Source organism: Gavia stellata, chromosome 1, assembly GCF_030936135.1.
Source record: "Gavia stellata isolate bGavSte3 chromosome 1, bGavSte3.hap2, whole genome shotgun sequence".
NCBI lineage: Eukaryota > Metazoa > Chordata > Aves > Gaviiformes > Gaviidae > Gavia > Gavia stellata.
The window spans coordinates 124,245,164-124,268,505 of NC_082594.1; the positions used below are offsets into that span (position 1 = coordinate 124,245,164).

The following is a 23,342-nucleotide window of genomic DNA, read 5'->3' on the forward strand; positions in this document are numbered from 1 at the left end:
TTCAAAGAAGTGCTTGAATGACCTGAAAATTGGTGAGAGAGATGGCAGTGTATGAGTAATAAATTCCTTTTTGTACGTTGCTTTATGTAGATCTGTAGAAGCTGGAATTGCTGATAACTACATCTTTACCTCTGCGTTGTCCTTACTGGTCCCAAAGTAACAGTGGGCTACAGCTTATTAACTCAGAGCTGTAGTGATCACTAGAGAGGAATTGGCAAAGGAAGTTTAAAAAACTGTATAGTTTTGTAATGTAAATGCTTTATAAGTTTCTCTGAGAAGTATCTAGTTTATATCCATTAAAAACAGAGAGCATATTTCAGGTTAGCATTAGTAAAACTCAATATGCATTGCAGCAGAAGGAAGAGGTCTCAGTAATCCTGAAAGACTGTTGTGAGTATTGAGGGGTTTTCCTACTAGATATTTCAAGTATTTGTACTCCTTTTGTGGTGAATTTCTATTATAAATGAAATTTCCAAAATCGCCCCATGGTATGGAAGAAGTATGGAGGGGAATTATAATTTATGCTATCTTATTTTTTGTGCGTACTCTGTTAAGAATGTTGATATGCCTAAAAAAAGTTGCCATCTTTCAAATAAAAGTATTTTAAAAGCATAGACAAGAAGAAATTTATTTAAAAATGTCTTGAAAGCATCTTTATTCTGAGTTGGGCAAGTAGTGAAGTTGGAATTCCAACAGATTATTCTTGTAGCACAAGACAACTGATGGCAGAATGTCCATCTGACAACTCCAGATTGTTAAACGTAGTTTCTGAAAACAAGTAAATGGACTAAGTGTTTGTGTTGTGGTTGTACTGGCTGAAAAGATTTCTTTCAGCATCGAGACAAGCTAGAAAATACAGTATTGAGGGTTATGTGAAAATAAGATTTTATTTATTTATTTATTTTTGCCTTGAAGTTAGCTTGTTACAGCTTGTTCTAGTTTATTTCCCAGACAGACTTAATTGAAATTCTGTATTTCCTGTTAGCTGACATAAGGTGGCTTCCTCTTTAACACATAGATCCTCCTCAGAGGCATCCAACTCTCTTACAAGCATCAGCATTTAGATGGACTTTTTAGGTTGTCTGGATCCTTCTTTGGTGATGTCTCGTCTTCTCTTTTAAATTACTGCAAGTCATAGGACAGGTTGTGCTTACCGTGCTATCACATCTACTCTGTCAGTTACAGTGGGAGTCGAAAAGAGGTGCTAACTTCAAAACTTAACAAGGTGGTATCAATTACTAGTTTCTGGTTATGGATAAAGTAGTAAGTCTTGATAACAAGGCTTAAAATAACAAGCTTTATTCATCCTATCTATCAAGCGCTATAGTCAAAATAAGAAAAATCTACCATTTCTGTATTAAACAGTGTCATTGTAAGTGAAAAAAGTAGCATTTCAAAATGAAATGATTGCTTCTGCTCCTCAGTTGCTTCCTTGAATCAACAGAATGGCTTTGAAATGAACAGAATTGATAGCCTGGGGGCAGAGAAGCTCAGGTTAGGGAGAGCATTAGGACTGTAACAGGAATTGCACTGCTGAAACTTTTCTGATTGCTCATCCCTAAAAATGTGCCAGTGGATCTCAGTGTAATAAATGTTGGTCCGTAGGTAAGAATAACATTGCTTTTGTTCATCTTTTTTGGAAGCTGCCTGAGCAAAAAGATCCTGTGAGCGTAAGTTGAGAGCTTATGAGTTAGGCTACTTTTGTAGATAGACGTGTGTGTATGTGTTTTGCAAAGTTAACTGCTGCATGTTGACGGCCTATTTTTCTGAAGTAATGTTAGACTTGTGTACAGAGTGTAGGCATAATAGTATTTTGAAAGAAATATTTAATTGGGGAACTTTGGTTGTAAATGACAAAACTATGTGCAATGCTTTTAGCTTAACCTCTCTTAATAAGGTGTTCTTTGTTGCCCTTTTTAAGGGTACGGTCTATATGGCACCTATTTTCATTGTTCAGAGTATTAATGTGGATTCGTAGCTAGTAACGTTGGTGTTTTATGTAATCTGTGATGAGAAAGATGTTCTAACATTGTCCACAGCTACCTGACTGGAGGATACAAAGCAGACAGACAGATTTTCTGAGAAGTGCACAGCAATATGACAATAGCCACTGGGCACAAGTTGGAACATGGGAAATTCCAGTTAGATGTTAGGACTTTTTTTTCTAAAACCACAAGGATAATAAGTACTGGAACAGGTTACCTAGAGATGTTATGGAATCTACGTCCTTAGAGGTCTTCAAGACGCAGCTGAACATGGCCCTGAGCAACCTGATCTCATTGGGTCTGCTTTGAGCAGGGTTTGGACTAGATGACTTGCAGAAGTCCCTTCCACCCTAAATTATTCCGTGATTCTATGGTTGTGGCTGTCTTAGGAGTGTGTCTTGTTTATTCTACTGCATAGAAACAGAACTATTTTTAAATGTTTCCCATTTTAAGCTATATTTGGGTTTGAGCCAAACAACCAATATTTCTCCATGTTTGGGAGCCAAAGTAAATACAAAAATATAAAACAGCAAAAATAAAAGTTTCACGGTGTTAGATTATCATTGAAATCTTGGCTGGTGGTACTATGGCACCAAATTTGGAAAATGAAAGCACTGCTGTGAACGATTCGAATGTTGTAAGTGAGGTGGTCCTCACAAATACATGCTGCTAATATATTTTTCTTAAGGCACGCTTCATTTGTCTAGCACTCTGGGAGGCAGTGCTAGGTCTTGCCTTCATGCCCTCTAAAATCTTTGAAATGGTGAAAAACAAAACAGTTTCAATGTAAGGCGAAAGGAATTCTGATGACAAAGCCAAATTTGCTGTAATACAGTACAGCTGTATTCACCCTCTAGTTTTGTAGGGCAGAGTTCAAGGCTTTTCACTCTATGGATAAAAACAAAAAATAGGACTGTATTTGATCATGAGAGACTGTACACACTTAAAACGCACCAGTAGAATCATAGAATAAGTGGAAGTAACATCTTGTCCCAGTATTGCTTTTGCTGAGCCTTCAGTGAAGCAGGCAAACGGATAGCTCAAAAAATGTAAGTTGCCAAGATGAATTTATTTCAAGACAAAAAGTGATTACTTTATTTCATTTGTGCTTCATTGTTGAAGTTTGTTGCTATATCAGCACCTCAGGCTTACTTCTGAATATGTTAATTATTAGTTAATAAATTATCAGCCAGTTGTTCACATATCTTCTTAAGTTGGAGAGAGAAATAGAGTGCTCTTCAGCTGAAGATACTTTATTTGACAGGGCCAAGATATATTTTGGGGTTTGGGTAGAAACAGAAAAGAGCCAGTTAATTCAAATTCCAGTCACCTCATCACCCAAGTTCTGTCACGTTCCTTGAAACAGAAGGAAATCAAACCAGCTGGCAGTTTTAACTAACTCCGCATCTATTGTTACCAACAATATTGTAATGATATAGTGGGGCATGGGACAAAGAATTTCAAAGGCTTTAATTCTCTATTACTGAAACAAACTTCTTTTGTTTGTTCTTTTGGGAAGCGAACTCTCAGGTGGTTTTCTTTGCTTTTTATAGGTTGGAAATACTGCTGTCCCCAAAATTGAATTACTGAACAAATACTGCTTTAATGCAACTACCCCAGTGAAGCATTTCTGTTCATCTCCTTACTTCTCTCCAGTATTTAAATAGCAAAGGGATTACATAAATCCATTCTTAGTTACTGTTTTGCCTTTTCAGACTGCTTTGCAGTGATGATTTCTTAGGGAGATGTTAGACCTAAACGAAAGGGCTTTGACTGAACTTTTGCTGTGAAAGTGGAAGTTGAAAACTGGACTTCTCTGTTTGTCTTGTAGCTAAATATGAACCATCAGTTAGAACTAGCTGGTATGAATAAGAGATGGTAACAGTGCTTATGAATTCTCCCCTCTCTTCCTCTGTTACTCCATGATTAATTAAAGTGATGAGAAAAAGAAGATACTTCACAAAATCCCTGGTGGAACCAAAGCTTGAACAACAAGTGTCCAGCTGAATATTTTGTATATTATTTTCCATAGCTGCTTCCACATTTTAAAGATGTGAATTTCAGTTAGGTAATTTAGAGTTAAATTTTTCTGAAATTTCAATGTTTATTTGCTCTTGGCTCCTGTTGCCTATATGTGACCACTTATTTTTTCCAACTAGCCAAGCTATAGTGCTCCCAGCTGAATTCTTCAGACCATTTGTAGCTATTTTCGTCTTTCTGAAGAGTTATTGGTGGCTGGTTCCCTTCTGATGTAGCTCATTCATTAAGCTGTCTTTAAAAGTCTTGCCCCTTATAGGCGAAGAGTCCTTTCCCTAGAGTGGTTCTAACACTGCAAGTGGTCTGATGCACTTATCTGAACTAAAAGCACTACGTTATGCTGTGCACAGTTTGTCTTGCTGGTTTTGGCCATCATTTGACTTTTGTTAAAGAGAATACTTGCAGATCGGTATGGAATTTCTGTTGGCAAGCCAGGAGGGAAAGACTGTTTTTCAGAGGTAGCTATGGGTCCCAGAATCTTTCATTTGGAGATGGCCTCAATGTAAAAGAATTACTCTACAAATGCAAATACTTAAGACCAGAGTTTCAATTACACATGCCAAAAGCTGATACAAGTGAATATGAGTTAGGAAAATTCAACCTTGCCTTACTGTGTGCCTGCAAGTGTTCTTTTCTGTTTGTAAGGTATTTTCAGAATCTCTTTGCATTGGAATTAGAGGGCGTCTAGTTTATCATTCGACTCTTTCATCAAGGAGACGGGGTGGAAAAAAGGTATTCTAAAATCGTAATATGACAAAGTAATTTTCTCATAATCAAAGACATTCTTACCACAGTAAGTCAAGTTCCTGTGACTTCCCTTGTCCATTCGATCATGTTTAATGAATGTTTGTCCGAGTGGTGGCCAAGATAGAGATATTACTTAGAATGGGAATGCCTGATTTCCCTATTAGTTGTTCAAAATACTGTGAGATCAAACAAGTGAAATCTATTTTGCTAATGTGCTACTGAGATTAGTCCCCATTTACCAAGCTAATTGATACGAAGTCCTTTAGATCTGTACCGCTTTAGGCTGGCCCTCTCTTGACTAGATGGGCAGTATCTGTGCAGCACGTAGCGTTGAGCTCTCCCCGGCTGGCTGCAGAGGCCCCGCTGCACAGCTGTGCCCTCCCTGTATACCTCTTGTCCACTCCAAGGATTCCAAGTCACCACACGGGCCATCCTCATAGGCCTGAACATGAGTTGCCTTTTGTTACGTTTTCATGGGAGGCTTTTTTGGTTTTAATTCTGACCAGTGTAGCAGAGTTGGGCTTACAGCTGCCTTTTCCTTTTAGATTCAGGAAATGCTTGAATTTGTTCATAAGGGTCCAGGTCTCCTTTGAACTCATGTGACCTCCTAGAGTCTGCAACATTTTAGCTTTTTTTTTTAATTCTTTAAGAACTGTTTCTTTATAATGTACTCAGCTATAACAAAAGAGAGTTGCTTCACAGCCTTTTGTGTTTGTATTTATGATGCTAAGAAGTATACTCTGTGTAGGTGGGCACAAAAATGAGGTGTTGGAAGAGTGCAAGGGCTCCTGGAAAGATGTTGGAGTGCTAATCTGGTGGCAGGCAGAAGAGCTGGACTGATGACTAAGTTGCACACTGACCTGGTTTGGGGGGACATGTCATTCCCTACAAAGAGTCCATACCAAGAGTGATCTACCATGCATTGATAGTTCTGCCATGACAGAGAGCCCTTTCTGTGCTTGCTTCTGTCCTCCTTGTTCTTTGGTTTTGTCTCCTGTGTAGTCTTTCACTCTCTGGAACCCAAGTGTTCTCACTCAACAGCTACGGTTCACAGCAAACTCAGGTTCTAACTTCAGTTGGGAACCTTCGTTGCCTCTGATAGAAAAACTTGTTGGTGTTGGCCTTGGTTGCTTCACTTCTGTCCATAAACTTCCAGAAAGTGGTCAGCCTCTGATAGTTACTGTTTTACCAGTTAAAATTCATCCCTTGATTTCAGTGATTCTGGAATGCACACAGCCCATGGAAGGGAATGTGGTTTAGTTATACGGAACGTAGCATCTGTGTTGTTGCTTTAGCACAGTTATTTTTCTTTAAAAACGTGCAGCTAAATAATAGTGAAGAAGGCTATTTGTCTGTCTTGCCCTGCGCTGCTCTTTGGGTCAGGCTGCACCTTCAAGAGGAAGGGGAGAAGAGCGCCCTTAGGATTATTACCACTGAGTGCTTTTCACTAAGCAACTTTATGAAGCATATTAGAGGGGTTTGAAGTCTGTTGGGTTTTCTTCCTGGTTTCTGCTATTTGGAACCTTGTCGATACTCAAAGTTGTATACCTGCAGCAGTTTCATATACTGAAAATAAAAGAAGTTAGGATGTCTCCCAGAGAAGGAAGCAACCGCCGCCCCTTTCCCTGTGATGGTATTGCACTGCTGAAGATGTCAGAGTTGAGTTTTCTAGAAGCCTTGCAGTCTTCTGCAACCTGGCAGAGTTGCCTTTGGAAAATTGTGGCCGTTTCCTGGCTGCGTGCTTTTACTTGATCAGCCTTTAGATAAAGGAAGAGTCTCATTGGAGGCACATGTTTTTCATCAGTTTTACTTGTATGCTTCTTTCTATAAAGGGAAGAGGCATAAAGCATTTGGCTTAGGTCTTTACATTCAGTGTGCAGACAACTGCAGGTGCTCGACAGTACTACTAAATCATCTTCACAGATTGGGGGTTGTGGCGTCTCAGCAACTCTAGTCGTTAGAATTTCTTAAAAAAAAAACCCAACAAACCCAACAAAACCAAAAATGAGGGTAGGCTGGGGTTACAGCAGAGAATCAGTATGTACTTGCCTAAAGAAACTTTGAATATCAGTCTGGAATTACTGAGAGAGAGAAAGCAAGAAAGGAAGTTCAGTATCGCTCTACCCTGTTATTTAATGACAGATCGTACTTTTCTCATTGTTTTTCTTCAGGATTTAGCTCCTGAAGTAAAATGATTTTGTGCAAATTTCTGTTTTTTCCTGAAAAGTTAATTTCAACCCTCATGATTGGAGAGATGCCTGAAAATCTGTTGGGAATAAAAATCTGTATTTCAAGAATGAGAACAGAAATAATAACCTAAAATGTACTATTCTAGTGCTAGTGTCATAAGTTTGGGGAAAAGTCATTACTTTTTTTTTTAAGCATTGGCATTCAACAGTTCTAAAAATATGATAAGGCTAACAGTGACAAGGGAATATTAAAATTCTAAGTACCAAGGAAGGAAAAGCCAATCCTCCCTCACCCCACCAAGAGAAGACAAAACACCTTTTTGTAGCCTAAAAAATTGATTATTCTGTTATGAAGTCATTCTGTGTTGTTATAAGTTAAATTTTTGTAGATGAATATACAAGATGTTTCTTGCTTTATGTGCTGCTCCCCTGGAAAGCATAAAACTGAGTGTTTTAAAAAAATTTCTTAGTAATTTTGAGTAAAGTATATATGTTGGTTAGGTGTCCTGGTGTAATTCCAACTAGAAAATTACATTTCCAGCCCAACATAGCAAAAAAAAAAAAAAAAAGTTGTAGCATTTTTATTTGGATCTAGTTACTATTTATCCTCTACCCTAATTTTGCAGTGTGATTAACTTAATGTTAAAACTTTTTTTTCTTTTTAGTAAAAAATATGATCAAACTTGCAATTTTTTCATCTATGGATCCTATAGATGGCTAATACTACTAGAACTCCAGCATTTAAAGGAAAACACACTTGCATTTTGTTCCAGTTACTTCATGCACTTTTCTACTACTGCAGTTGTAAATGATGTTACAGGTAATGATAGTACTAAACTAATGATGGAAAACTAGACATGTCGGAAGCCACAATTTTACATCACTGTTAGTTTACTTTTTAAAATACATTTAGTTCCTAGGAGACTCCACCTTTAAGCAATTGTTCAGTTGTTTGTGACTAGCAAATTATACAACCCTATATTATTACATTGTCATATTCCACTACTGAATAAATGATGACAAGATAATACATTCTGATCTTCTCTTTTTTTACTCTTTCCCCAGTGAAAAGGCAGAGTCTGAAAGTTCAGATCAATGCAACAGATGACACCGTTTGCATGAGGTATCTTCGACCAAGTCAAAACACCAAACTAGAAGGTTTTGTCCTGGGTTATGGAAGCAACTTCTTCTCTAATCAGTACATTCCTTTACCTTCGGAAGGAAAAACCTACATAACAGAACTTGGTAAGGCATATTTGCTTTGCGTGCTACTGTTGTCATGAATTGTGGGAAGAGAGTGAGGATGATATGAACCTTTGGGTTTCTTAATTTTTGGTTTTATTGGGTTGTTGCTCAGGGTTTCTTTGCCTTGAAGAATTTCAGATGAAAGTGGAATTAGGAGATCCTTCAAGGAGAACATATAGTTCTTGCTGTTTGGAAAAGTTTGCTACTGGTATTTGTTTTGAGGGTTTTCATTGTACTAAGAGATTGTACTATATTCACCACATCACAGATCAAACGGGATGATTTGCCTAAAGTTGCAGTTATAAAGTAGCATACAAGGGACGTGCATGTTTTTAACAAGTAGTACAAGAAGCAATGAAACAGTTCCGAGAACTGTGTGGTTGATTCCCTTTGTAGAAACGTTTGTATCAAAATGATGCCTTTTCTGGCAGTGGCCTATTCCAGTTCTACATGTTATAGAATAGCCTATAACTTCTATGTCAGAAATTACAGATGGAATTTCATGAGCTGTTGTATAGAAGAGATCAAACCACATATAGAATGTTATATCCTGTTGCCTGGAATAGGGAGGAAGAAGGGAGTTTGGTTGTCCCTTTGACTTGAGCTTATGTCAGTATGGGCAGGGCAGCAAAAAAGTAGAGCTGGATTAGTTAGAATTGTCTGATAAATTATTAAAACATTGACTTATCGGGGTTTGATCTTTTAAGAAATTGCTTCAATCTCTGAGGATTTTCCTGTTGCTTTCTTTAATCTTTTCTAGCCTGAAATGAATTTGGGTTACCCTCAGCATTGTAATGCCAGTGATCTTGGTGTAAAACAAGGGGGAAGAAAGGATGCATAAGCACAGAAGTAACAATTGCTATCTTTTTGATGTGGTCAGCTAAGGCAGTTCTGGGATTCTGCTCCAGGCTGAAAACTGCAGAATGAAAATGAATAAATAAGATGTTAGACACAGAACAATTAAGATATGAGAGACTTTCATTAGATCACTGTAGCAAAGGTTGTCTTTTTCCTTTTCATGAGTTGGTACTCCTGGGATCTCTCTGTAATTCTATCACCAATCCAGTGTTTGAGTTCATAACCGTCACTTAAGCTGTGTTTGAGTTACCTGATTTATCCCATGTGTAATTTTTGAATCAGTTCACTAAGAATGGTGTCCAGGATTTTCTGTAGAATACTGTGAATTGGGCATAAGTACTACCTGCGTAGCTGTATTTCAGGAGTAGTGAGGATTAATATTTTTCTCTGCGATCCTCAGAAAGAGGAAAAAGCACAGAATGTAATGTCATGTGTAGGTCATTTGCACTTCCTATTTAATAGCAGCTTTAATACCTAATGCTTTGTGAAACTGTATGAAAAGAGCTGAACGTCACCTGGACTTTGGTGTTTTGTAACTTTACCTTTAATAGCTAATGGCTGGAAACTGTAGACACCTTTCTTTAGTTCTGCAGTGCATCAGAGTGCTAGCCACATGCATATTCATTACAGCTTACGGTTAAGCAATCAAAATCTTGTAGCAATGAATGCAGAAGATGAGAAAACCCACGATGCATACAGCCTGTAATGAAATGAACACATTTTCTCTAGTGTACCTGGAGAGGGACAAGGACAAGTGTTGGGGAATACTCTCCTTTTCCGTTTTAATTATTTTAAAGCAGAATAACTTCAAAATTTTACATCATTCATGCTAATACAAGTTGTCAATCAGTTTCCTAGTGACAATGAATCTATGATTGTGACTTCTGAGTGTCCAGTAACTAAAAATGCAATGTGCAACATAATAGAGATATAAAGACTAGCATTTCCAACTTTAAGAAAATGTCATCTTTGAAAGGACAGGAATAAAAGAAGCTAACAACAGTATGTACTTCAAGTCGCAAGCATTTATTTAAGGCAATTAACAGTACATTTATTGGAGCTATTGCTTTTAGTTTAGAGATCTAGTGTTAGATTATATGCTTTGTGGACTTGTTTATTGGAGTTCGGAAGCAGAGAGCACATCGTCTTTCCCATTTAATTAATATTAAACACCACTGCAGCTTTGACTGTACTTTCCAAGTGTGTACAGAACATGAGCTAAAGTAAGAAACATCAGTTGTGCTTTTGGCTCTATTTTAGAGTGACTTGTGTGGCAGAGGTGAAGAGAAGACAGTGGTGATTGCTAGCACCCCCCCCAGTTTCAGGGACCAGCTGTTGGCACAAACTGGAGGAATTGCAGGATGGTTCTTAGTTTCAGGAACAATGGCTATGTTTTATTCTGGCAGCCAAAGAACTCAGCTCAGCACACACTTTATGCAGATGTTAGAAAAAATAAGGTATTGTAGAGGGACAATAAAAACACTCTCAAGATACTTTCAAAAGATAGAAAACCCCTTGACCCTATTGCTGGAAAATCTTAAGTAATCTTTGTACTCCTAGTACATCTCATATGTGATGAAGTTGGCCTAGTATGCTGTCTTCATATTAAAACAATATATTTTTAAAATTTCGCACTAAAAATTGTCTATTCCATGTTCTAGATATTCTAGTGATTCACGTGCCACTGTAAACTTTGCAAAAGGTCTTCAGTGAGTTCCACACATTTTTCCACAGTCAGAACAACCAGGTTTATATAAAAATATTCACATTAACCCTGAGAACTCCTTCTTGGTCCTCTCATGCTTTGGCTTATCTGACTTTTACAGAAAGCAAAGGAACTTTACAGGCTGCCCTGAACAGTGGTTGGTTGTGGCTTGTACTGAACAAGATGTGGAGGGAGTGATTTCCAAATGTGAAAAGACGTTGTGGCCTATTTAGACCAAGACTAATACAATTTAATGCTTCCTCCTCTCCTGTCAGTTTTAGTGATTCATGGAAAGAGAATACCTTTCCCAGTCAATATAGGGACTTTGATCATAACCTTAAATGGTTTGGTAGCTGAAATGTAAAGATTAGAAATGGAGATTCAAGGACATTTGTTAGTTGCTTAATCCATTTTGCCGATGGATTAAGGAACATTGCTTTAGAATATAATCTCCTGAGAGAGTGACTAGATCCAGGAGAATGGAATCTCTGTGTCCAAACAAAAGTGGATCTTGTTCTAGTAGTATTTGTCTATTCAGTGAAGATGGTACAGATATGCAATCAACTGTAGAGCCTACTCAAAGAAAAAAAAAAATTACTAATTTAGTAGTTAGGCCAATGTAAGAAAACAAACAGACTTTGCATATAAGTAAGTCATGATTGCCTCCCTAAAATGCATCAATCCTTTAGAATGTCCTTTGTCCTTTCTAACAGGTATTATAGGTCTACACAGCAGAATGAAGTGTCTTGCAGACCTTCCCTTGATTTAGCTCTGCATGTCTGGTTTTGTTAATGGAGCAGCATAATCAGTATTCTGTTTGGGATAATTGTCCCTCATCGGAACTGGAATATGGGGGATGACTAACTTATTTTTTTTAATAGATGACACAATATACACAATAATATATATATCTCTCTAAGGCCCATGACTTCCATATTTCCAACCCTGTCACTGTTGATTAAGATGAAATTTATTGTCAGATTTTCTGCTGGGTCACACACCTCTTATGACCCTGTTAACAATAAACTTGAAGTCAGCAGATTTATTAATTTATGAAATCACATGTGTATATGTGCATGTATTTTAAAAGAAATTAATAAGGACGTGATCTTTCCTAGGGTTTCCAGGAGAGATATATGGCTTTGTAGAAAGTGTGACATCCGCCTACATTTCATCCATTAAAATATTCAGCACCTCACTGTAGTGATTCTTATCTTAAAATATTTGTTTTTCCTTTCTTTAGCAACTAAAATAATAATCGAGCCAGCAATTGCGTAACATTATCTGAGAATTGGGAACTGCCTGCAGAGGGCATGTACAAAGAGAAAAGGGTTCTGTTGGATTTCCTGAACTTGTAATGAGCTCATGCTGGCAACAAACTCTTGAGCAGCTTCATGCATTGCTAGATAGACAAATTTGAATCATTATGAAGGGTAAATGACAACGATGAGGCAGCATCAAAGTTTGGTTCAAAGAAGCATGCCTCTTTATCAGGATGCAAGATGTTTTCTTTTGTGCTGAGTGTACTTCATGAGCTTACATGACAGTAAGCAATATTACTATTGGTCATGGAAACTATTCAAACTGTGTCAAAAGATATCAAAATGTAATTCAGCTAGACTAATAAATAAGGTGAATAGACCTATCCAAAAGTTCTGAGCTTGACTTAAACCTTTATCTAAATCTGATCCATCTGCATGACGCATAAAGAAAGAGTATTTCCTTAAGAAATTTGTGCTAGTTTTTCCTAGCTTGGTTAGGAAGATTGCAAGTCAGCCTCCTTGAATTTGTTGATACTGTTGGAGGAACCCAAAAAATTGGGTGGAGACAGGAAAATTTTGTAAGAATGAACAGCAATTAGCTAACAGAGTGAACAAAATTACTTTCCTTTTCAGTTTCTAAAACCAGCTCAGAGTTGGGCCATGCTTTGGCCTTTCCTTTACCTGAACCAGATTGTACAGTCTAAGAGGACCTACTAACAACCATAGTAAGTGATGGGTGAATCTTGCATATATGTAGGGAAGAATTCTAGTACCACCTTGAACACATTTTAGAAAGTGTAATTCAGGGATGTGTGCTAGGGCAGTGCTTAGCTAAAAGATCTTGCTGTGCAGTTTTTTATATGTGATCAATTCCCAGAAATGTGCAGATGTATTAACCACATGGTTTTCAAGATGCCAAATAATGTGAACATTAATTCAGAAGTATGTCGCTTCCTAGTAACTTACCAAAAAAACAGATTCTTATTGCTAATGGTAGCTGAGGCTAGTGGACTGAAGGACCTGGAGGAGGTCAGCAGCTGCACCTTCAGCTAGGCAAGCATACTGACCAGCAGCAGGTTCATTCACACCAGCCCCTTTGTCCCCCTTCTCTATCTTTTCCCATGCTTGTTACACCACAATACACTTTGATCCTTCCCTTTCTCCATCTTTGGCCTTTACCCTTAACATCCCATAGTAAGTCTTTAGCAATCCCTAAATTCAGATTAGGGAATTGTGACCTAACGCTTTGTTTTGATTTTTGAGTCTGCTGGTCTATGAGTTCTGATGATGCATTGTAACACTTGATTTTAAAACGTATTCTAAGTTCATTAGCCAGTTCATTCTTGCATTGTTTTGCTTTCAACTGCATTTCTGTATTGGCTGAACCCCAAACTGAATTATAGTAGGCTTGAACATAAGCAGAATTTGCTAGCATTTTGCAGTGCATGTTAGTTGCCTGCTGCCACTGATTTGATAGCCTAGCTCATGGTGTATGGAAGTAAGTGTTCTCCTATATTAGTCTGATGTGTCAGTGGCATGAATTTTTCTTATATTCTGGTTGTCTCCTGAAGCTGTTAAGGCGGATAATAGAAGTTTTTTTCTTTTAATAATTTTAGATCATTCCTATTACAGAATTGTAGTCAAACAGTTGTTTTTTTCTTTTATAATGACAGCAAAGTGCTGGTTTACTTCTATGCGACTTTGCAGTCTTTGAAATGTTTCTTCTGCGGTAAATTGTAGACATACCTGTGTGAACATGTGGTGTATGTGTCTTTTAGGCTGTCTGGATGAAAAAATGCTGAGTAATTGAAGGAGTTCAGAAAACTGTTTCACCTAATTGGTGACAGTTCATTGAGCTGTAGTAGCCTTCATGTTTAAAAGCTGAAACAAGATGACTGAATGCTTCTGTCTAAATTTTTTGAGAAGTGGGAAGAAGGGGTGTAAGAACATGTGTTGAGCACATACGCATGTGACTAGTGTATGTATTGAATGCTATAGATACAAATACTATTGCTTTACAAATACTAGTGCCTCAGGTGTGTGACTAGTCTTCCCTCCTGCTTCAAAAATAATTTGGTTAGGTGTACATGCACTTTGGTCCAAAGCAGCATTACTCTGTTCAGGTGTGGATATTTAAACTTGAAAGGCCAATTCCGATGTCATATTGGCACCTCTCAACTGAATTGTCAAAACAACCTATGTTCGGGGAGTTAAAACACTAAGAACTAGGCATGGATTTGTTGACTAGCACTTTCCTGGTATATCTGGGCATTTTCCTGTAGTACTTTGTGGCTAAAGAATTGAAGGTGGTCACTATTTGGACTTTATTTCTGATCTGCAGCTTCAAGGTGTTGATAAAGAAATAGTTGTGTGCCAGCTGAAAGGAGCTTTTAACCATGACATTTGTCGTTCCAGCCTTAATAAAGGGGGCTAGGCGGTAACAGGTTCAAACAAGTGGATTTATTATGTTAGTCTTATAGTAGCAGTCCTTCAAGAATGCAGTAAGCAGCAAGGAACCACTAAGATTTTTGTAGCAAATTTGCAAATATATTTCAAACTGAACTTATTAAAATTTGCATTATTCTGTAGGGATCCTTCCCTTCTGTAGGGATTCCCTTCTGAAATTCTGGACCCTTACAAGATGAGAGACAGGCAGCTCTGTATCTTCTGTCTGTATCATATGTATCTCTGTTATATACTGATATATGTTGAACTGATTTCTGGGGGAAGATGCTGGATTCATGGATCTGTGTCCAGATATTTGAACACTAACCTTAATTATGTAACTATCATTTTCTTATTAAACACCATTCATACAAAATAAGGAACGTTCAGCTGTAAACAGGATTGTTACACTCTGTGATTTGATTTGCGTTTACTTGAGGTCATAATTTTATTTTAGAAATGCACTTCTCAAATATATTTCAGTGTAAATAGTTGGTATATTCTGTGAATCATAATGACACACAGTCAGAACACCATATTTTTATGGGTCTGACAGTCACCTTTCTGCAGCCTAGCTCTTACTTCAGCAGTCAATTTAATTTATTCCTTAAGGATTAAGATGAAGTAGCACAAGCTAAATCATGGTTTCATTTAGGTTTCTGTATTTCACAGCATTTTCTTTTTCTCCTCCTGTGTTACTCACCTCTTCCCAAGATTCCTGCTCCTTATAGACATAGATCTGTAGAGTGGATTATGCATATATAGGCAACATAAAGGAACACAGATGATTACAAATAGTTCTTGCAACTTGTCAGAGTTCAATGTGTGGGTGAGGCAATGTTTTAAGCCCCTGAAAATGAATTGAGTTGTAGTAGCATCAGATGATTTCTGTGTTGTAATGATGACTGATACGTATTTTTCTAGCAGGAGGACTGAATCAGTGTGAAAACTCAGTGGCCTTCTGAACTTAATAAGAGAAATGTTAAATTGCAGTGGAGGACTAAGAAGGAACTCCCATTTCTAAACCTGAATCAGGGCTCATTATATGAGATTAAGCAAGCTGTCTGCCTTTCTTGGTTTCAGTTTCCTTGGATATAGAATGTATCTCTGTCCAGAATAGAAAGAAGCGTTTCAAGGCCTGTGCTCTTCAGTCCATGCATAATGCTTTGATACTGTGCATCAAACAGATTAATTTAAGTTAAACTATAGTTGCTGTACTCTATATAGTAACATGGGTGATTCTGCTCAGGAATGGCAAATCATATTTCTAAACTAAGATATATTTTTAGTTAAGTTCAGGACTGAATTTTAGTGTTGTATCCCAGGTATTGAATGTACTCTTCTGATAATTTCAAATTCTGACTTTAGTTATAATGATCATAATATTGTCTTAAATTCAGTGGTTCTAAACCAGACAAATGGTACTTTTTAAACCTGCCTGTTCTATAGCAGAGCTCTCTCAACATGTAGTCTTAGCCTGTTTTCCTAAATACTTCCTTTTATAGATTGTATTACAATCAGAAGACCCGTGAGTTCTCTGGGAAGTGGGGATGTGTTGTATTCTTTATTAAGGCAACATTTGCAAAATCCACAAAAAAGCTTCATGAACAGCACCCACCACAAAATATTCCTGCTGAGAGCACATTGTTACAAAAACACCTGTTGGAACTAATGATTCCGGATAAATACAAAGTTTTGTAGCTTTAAGATGTGCAGGGAGGAATTTATAGTCTTTCTTTATTACCACATTTTGTTTAACAGATAATCTTTTTCTATACTGCTACACATGTAATTTCAGACTTTATCCAGAATGAGTTTTTCCAGTGATGGAGCAGGGCAAAACTAGCTGTTTCAAACCATTTGGATAACTTTCTTTCACGATCTTTGGACATTTTGTTGATGAAAACACAGATTTTTTGCAGTTTTGAAGACTGACTTTGTAGTTTATGCGTTTTCAAGGTGATGCTTGCAACTAATTTTGTTGAAGTTAAGGTTGCTCAATACTTCGTGAGAGTTGTAACAGTCTCACAAGTGGGCATAGATGCACAGCAAAAAACTGGATTAAAGTACAGGGAAACAAATTATTTTAAAGTGTCACTTATTTCTGGTTTTAGGTGTCAACACCAAAAATGTCTGGATGATTGCACAGATCCCAGAAGAACTGTGTGCCACCCTAAATATTAAAAAAGATTTTTCTGTAAATGAAGAGATATTTGCACTTTGGGGTTGCTTTTTCTTTTTGACTAGTTCTTTTTTCCACACTGCTTTGAGCAGCTGTTTTCAATGCTCATTGTAATTATGTTTATATTGGGTGCAGTTGAAACCCATTTAAAAAAAAAATTAAACAATTGAAGTAGACCCATAGTATGGGTTTCCAGTGACTTAGATGCATAGAATCAGTGAAGTTAAGTTAGAGTGGTTTTCCCCACACCAGCACAGCCTTTTAAGTAGCGCAGCAAGCTTTTGATTTCTTCAGTATTGGTTTTCCTTCTGCTCTCCTTACAGAAATCTGGATGTAAGAGAAAATGGAATGATTTCTGCGTGGTTCTATTTAATTGGTAGACTTCAAGGTATCTGTTACACTGAGATATGCAGAAAATTCAACCTCTCATCTGTAGATGCAGATTTAGATAAATGTATCTAAACTAGAATAAGAATTTTACATAGACTAATCAGTTTTCAAAAAAAAATATAGCTAAAGTAGTTTTGATCAGTATATGGTGAGCCAAATTCTGCTCATGGGTATCTCCTTGGAAGCTCCTATGACTTCTTTTCTGCTGTTGTAGTTCAGTGAGAATAGAGCTTGGTTTTAAATAATTAAGGAGGGCAGAAATCTCTGACATCTGATGTCGAGTAAGGAAAAATCTTCTTTCTGAAGATGAATTTCCTGAACTAAAATCACCATCTCAACATTGTTTTAATCAAAGCATTTATTATTTTAAGCTGCAGGGTGAAGTTATCTGCCTTTCACTGCCAGAAACATGAATATATGTGAACTTGTGGCCTCTTACCATGTGTGCTTGTGTCATCCAAACTGCATCAAATGTCTCTCAAATGTGTTAAGAGTTTGTGTAAAACTTGGTTTGCTTAATTTCATTATTTCCTATGAAGACTAGTATTTCCAGAAGTTTTCCAAGCTGGCTTACAGCTGACACCCAGCTAGCGATGACTCTGCATCCTTTAGAATGGCTGCAGTTCTTGTGTACTGTAAAAGAAATTTAGGCCATTCAGGTAAGATTGAATTGAAAGACAAAAATTCTTGTCTTTGGAAGGGCTTTTCTTTTTTTTTAACTATGTATTATGATCTGTTCTGTTAGCGTTTTGAAACGAAGCAGTAGAACCTTTTATGGGAAGTGGTGCAAAAAAGTTTGAACTGGAATTAAGATGGAGAGAGATTCTTTCCTGTAAAGATTTAAAAAATATTTTGCAAAGGTTCTTTTTTTTCCAGGAGAAAATGCATAGGGGTTAAAATTAAAAGAAATGTAAATGTCAGAAAGTCTGGAAAATACAATTTGTCTTTAAGATGAATTTATTGAATAAGAAAATAAACTGTTGCTCTCCTGTTGCATGCAACGTTATGCAACATTATTTCTAATGTAACAATACCCAGAGATTCCAGTCAAAGTCACAGCCCTTTGTGGATTTTACATAAATATTAGTCCCTTGCTCTTAAATGTTAGTAATAACTTTACTTTTATAAAGAGTATTCAAAACTGTCAAAGCACTTAATAGTTAAATCTCATAATAAGTCTCTGGAAAAAGTATGTAAACCTAATTATAAAACAAGCCAGTAACTGATGTGAACACTCTCTTAAGCATGTCTGACATTGTGTTGTTTCCTGAACCAGACAATCCTGCAAATCTTGAGTGATTTATATTAGTCTATTGGGGTATGTGCTCCTAAATGATCAATGGATTTTGTTTATGCTTTTTATAGTGGGTCAGCTCTTTACTGAGAAACTGCTTAAAACAGGAAAACTAAGGTGTATACCCTGAAACAGAATACAGAAAATATTGTAGGAAAAGTTCCTCCAGCTCTTGTCAGGAGAGTAGTTATCTCTGGTTGTACTCTTCAGGCTTTGCCTTCTTATTACTTTACCTGTTTTACTTTTTGGGTTTGCTGTCACCTCTTCCTTTTCATCTGAGTTTTCATTCCCCTTCACTTTCCAAGTAATGGTTGTGTTGAAAAGTTACCTGTATGTCCTGCTATGTTCACCTATTTGTTGCGTCTCAGTCAAAAAGAGTTGCCAAATCTTCCGTGCATGGGTTTATTATTTTTCCTAATGGCTAGAATATTTCCGAATGATTGGTGAATAAACCTTAAAGCAAACGTGCCGAAAGATCACAAAGATTGGATAACATGTCAAGCATTCAATGAATATTGGACTTTCTCTTACGAATTATAGGTTAATCCCTTTCTCAAATAAAGTACACGTACAAGTACACGTCTGTAGTAATTGCTGCTTTCTTCATTTACAGATGCAGAGCCGCGGTATTTGGTTTCAGTAAGACCAGCACGTGTTCCAAATAACAAGAAATCTTGTTCAGGTATTTTACCATTACTGCATCTCTTTCTCAAAGTAGTTAAAAGAAGACAGAATCTTCTACTGGGTTTCTCTGAAAAGATATTTCTAACTGTAGGTGTCTGACTGGGATGCACAAATTCCATACATGGGAAGGTAAAATGTAGGACAGTACATTTTCTGTCTGCGATTTTTTTCCTAGTCAGTAATTAGTCACTCATACGGTGTTCAAAATATGAAGAAGTACCTAAAGATTGTTCTTGTTAAAAGTTCTTACAAATGAGAATTGAAATTTAGAATACTAATTTCTGATGTTTAAAGATGTCACAAGTGCATGCAAAAAAAGTAAAAGTTTTGAAATACAGTGATCTGGTGTATTGAAGTTACTCTTCCTGAAGTACCAGTAAGCATTCCTTCATCCATGGACATGTTAATGCTCTTTGTTTCTCAGTGGAAATGGTAACTTGTATGTGTGTCTGTGTATATATATGTATCTATATATATGTGTCTGTAAATCAGTACTACTACTAAATTTGCTGATGCAAAGAGTTAAGGAAAGAGGGATGTTTCTAGCTTAGACTACACATAGCAGAGCAGAAATCTGAATTTGATTCTTGTCTGATCCAAAGACATTCTATATGACCTTAATCATGTCATTAACATTGTTAGTTTTTAATTCCTTACTTTAATATGGAGATGATTCTCAGGATCACTGGAGTGTTGCAAAGAACAGACTGATAGTATATATGTGTATGTTTATACTTTGAGATCTTTATATGAATTTTTTTTCTCATTCCTGGTAACTGCTTGGGATTAATTTCTTCTTGCTCTTAGCCAAATGTAAAATAGTATGTCTGGAAAGATTTTGAAAAAATTATTTACCTTTCAGATACAACATATATATATATATATATATATCAAAACCCACAAAACTAAAAAAATGCCCAATGCACTATTTGGACATGATTAATTTTTGTATCTACACTATACAGAAACTAATTTGTGGAACAAGATTCAGGTAATTGACTTTTCAGTCCAGCAGACAGAAGTGTAAGAATAGCTGTTGATTTAGTGCTAGCTAGACATATGCAAGTCTTTTTAGTAGTGATGTTGTGATTTAACCCCAGCTGGCAACTGAGCACCACACAGCCGCTTGCTCACTCCCCACCAGCTGGGATAGGGGAGAGAATCAGAAGAGTAAAAGTGAGAAAACTCGTGGGTTGAGATAAAGACAGTTTAATAGGTAAAACAAAGGCCATGCACGCAAGCAAAGCAAAACAAGGAATTCGTTCACCGCTTCCCATCGGCAGGCAGGTGTTCAGCCATCTCCAGGAAAGCAGGGCCCCATCATGCGTAACGGTTACTTGGGAAGACAAACGCCATCACTCCTAACATCCCCCCCTTCCTCCTTCTTCCCCCAGCTTTATATGCTGAGCATGACGTCCTATGGTATGGGATATCCCCTTGGTCAGTTGGGGTCAGCTGTCCCGGCTGTGTCCCCTCCCAACCTCTTCTGCACCCCCAGCCTGCTCGCTGGTGGGGTGGGGTGAGAAGCAGAAGAGGCCTTGACTCTGTGTAAGCACTGCTCAGCAGTAACTAAAACATCCCTGTGCTATCAACACTGTTTTCAGCACAAATCCAAAACATAGACCCATACTAGCTAGTATGAGGAAAATTAACTCTACTCCAGCCAAAACCAGCACAAGTGAGAATAGTTAAACTGGACACATTACCAAGAGTTGTGGTAGAGTCTGAGTCACTGCAATTTTAAATTTACAAATGAAGACTGGTTACGTTTGTAGAAGATACATGGTAGTTCAAACTGCGATTAATACAGAGGAGTCAGTCATATGGTTTGTATTTATGTAGATCAACGTAGATGATCACCAAGATAATTCCTGGTTTTACAGTACATAAATCACTGCAGTCTCTAACTGGGAATTAATGGCATAATAAGAGTCATAATCAAAATCATAGTAGGTCCTCCCAAAAACCAGTATGATTTCAAGTTATATGAGAGCCTGTGTTTTCTTTTCCTCAAAGCTCACATATTTCATGTTTCCTCAAAAAGTGATCAAGAAAAAGATTTTGCTATAGATAGATTTGCCAAATAGTTTGGTGAATGATCAAGCTGTTGGTTTTAAGTTTTTCTTTAAAAATGGAGAAAGAATATAGGAAGTGGTCCAGAAAACAAGAAAATTATTCGGACATTTGCCATTGTGGAAGTGTCATATATTCCACAGTATTTCAAAGCATGTCATACTTCCTTTTAAGGGTAGAGAGTGGTTTTTGTTTGGGGGGTTTTTGTGGCAACATATTAATCATCAATATAAAGTAAAAACCCACACGGTTAATATTTCTAAATGAACACACATGCATTGATTGAAAGTACAAATCAGACTTTCACTGGGGTTTGTTAAGTGAAGAGATACTAGGGTTCAAAAGGCATGAAAAGAAAGTTAGATCTGTTTCACAACAGTGAAACATACAACCCTTAGATCAGTGGCTTATAAACTTTTGGGGAATTTGTGGTCACCTGTATATTTTGAGGAGGTACAGATCCTTTAGATTTTTAAAGTATGTAATGTGATACAAAGAATTTATGAATTTCCTTTAATTAATCATCTTTCAAACACCAAAGGCTCTCCTTGGGCTTGTAGCAGTCCACAAACCAGAGGTTCAAAATAGTTCCTCTGTATCATTTCTTCATTTCCAACTACTGGCTTTTAAACTTTATTTAAAGAAAGTTCTTTCTCCACATGAGAGTTGTGCTACTTCATTCAGATCAAAGTTAAAGTTAAGTGTCATGCAAAAGCTGAACATTTTGACTGTAGTAGGTGGTTAAAAGAGAAAAATGCCCCCAGATACAGACACCGACTCAGATCTGCCTACAGTTAAAAGCAACAGAATTTTTGTAGATTTTATTTTACTCTTGACAAAGAATGCTATAGAAAATATGATTTATCTATGGACATAATTGTAGCATTACTAAGAATTCTGCCAAGAAGTTACTGTTTCTGTCACACACGGAGAGACTTCTTAATGTCCTGAACTCTGTGTAAGACCTTCTGTGATACAGTCCGAGACAGCCAGAGCTTTGAAGTTAATTTGCATATAGCTTATTCTCATACTATGCATACCAAAAACACCCACTGTTTATTTTCAAAAACTAGGTTTAACTGGAACATAGACTGAAAAAAGAGAAATAGAGAAAACTCATTATAAGACAAAATAGAAACAAAGTTTAGTAAATAAATCTCCCTCCTACCCACCAAGTAATAGCAAGAATTCCCTTAGGTTTACCCTGGATCTGCAAGTCTGGAAGTGAAGTCTTCCAGTTTCTTCCTAGGTTGAAATACATGCTGTGCAAATCCAGAGGGGACCTAAAAAATAGTCTTTCTGAGGTTTGTGTGTCTGATACCTGCTTTCTAAAGCAGTCTCCTAATCTGTGCTCCTGCTGCCTGCTAGCTGCATCCTCCCTTTCTTTCTTTTCTCTGTTCATGCTCATTTGGCTTTAGAGAAGGAGCAGTCTCCTTTCCTTGCAGATGTTTCACTTGCCTCAATGAGAAGCCAACAAACAGATCACAGACACTGTCTCTGCCCCCTTTTATAAATCATACGTTAGAAATGGTGACCTTGAAAAAGAGAGAGAACTGTTGTACCTTTCCCTTCAAATTTAGAAGAAAAGTAGGTCTTCGTTTACTTTATTATACAACTGCAAAAACTTTCCCCTACACGATGCAGGAGAGAGAAACTAACTTTGAATTATATGTTTCTTACGTAGGTCGGACCAAGACTCAAAAGCCTCTGCAGCTGGTAGTTGGCACTCTCACGCCAACCTCTGTGTTCCTCTCTTGGGGCATCCTAGTCAACCCTCAACATGACTGGACAGCAACAAGTAACTGTGCTAGCGACAGGTAACATAACAGAAAACTGGTTTTTATGATGATCATGATTTAATTCAGTGTAATTATCTGGTGTGGCTGAAATAAGTTTGACAGTGGAAATTAAAAAGTTGGAAGCAATAGTTCTGAATGCAAAGTAAATTTTCACATTTACTTAAATTAGTACTTTGCAAGCCTTTACTTGTCTTGAGTGTGAATTTAGTCAGACGTCTACATGCTGAAGTACAAGTCTTGCTATTTCACACTAGATCCTTTGTTCTTCTTAAACTAATGGCCTTGGCTCTACCTTCATTTGTATCTGAACGAATTGAAAGAAACTTTGTTAAATCATAGGAAATATATTGGTTTAAAGTTGGTAAATGGAAATAAAATAAGTCTTTTGCTGTGCTGTGGTAGGGGAATGATGTTTTAATGCTATTTGATTTTGTTTCCTGTATTTGG

The 23,342-nt window shown here is 37.1% G+C and overlaps 1 protein-coding gene across 1 annotated transcript in view; it reads left to right on the top strand.

The window, feature by feature from the left end:
• Positions 1 to 23,342, top strand: part of ABI3BP (ABI family member 3 binding protein) — a 166,100-nt gene that overhangs the window by 16,553 nt on the left and 126,205 nt on the right. The window contains 3 exon segments of the mRNA XM_059836118.1: positions 8,024 to 8,203; positions 18,953 to 19,021; positions 22,781 to 22,913. Of these exon segments, the coding sequence (XP_059692101.1) occupies positions 8,024 to 8,203; positions 18,953 to 19,021; positions 22,781 to 22,913 (382 nt within the window).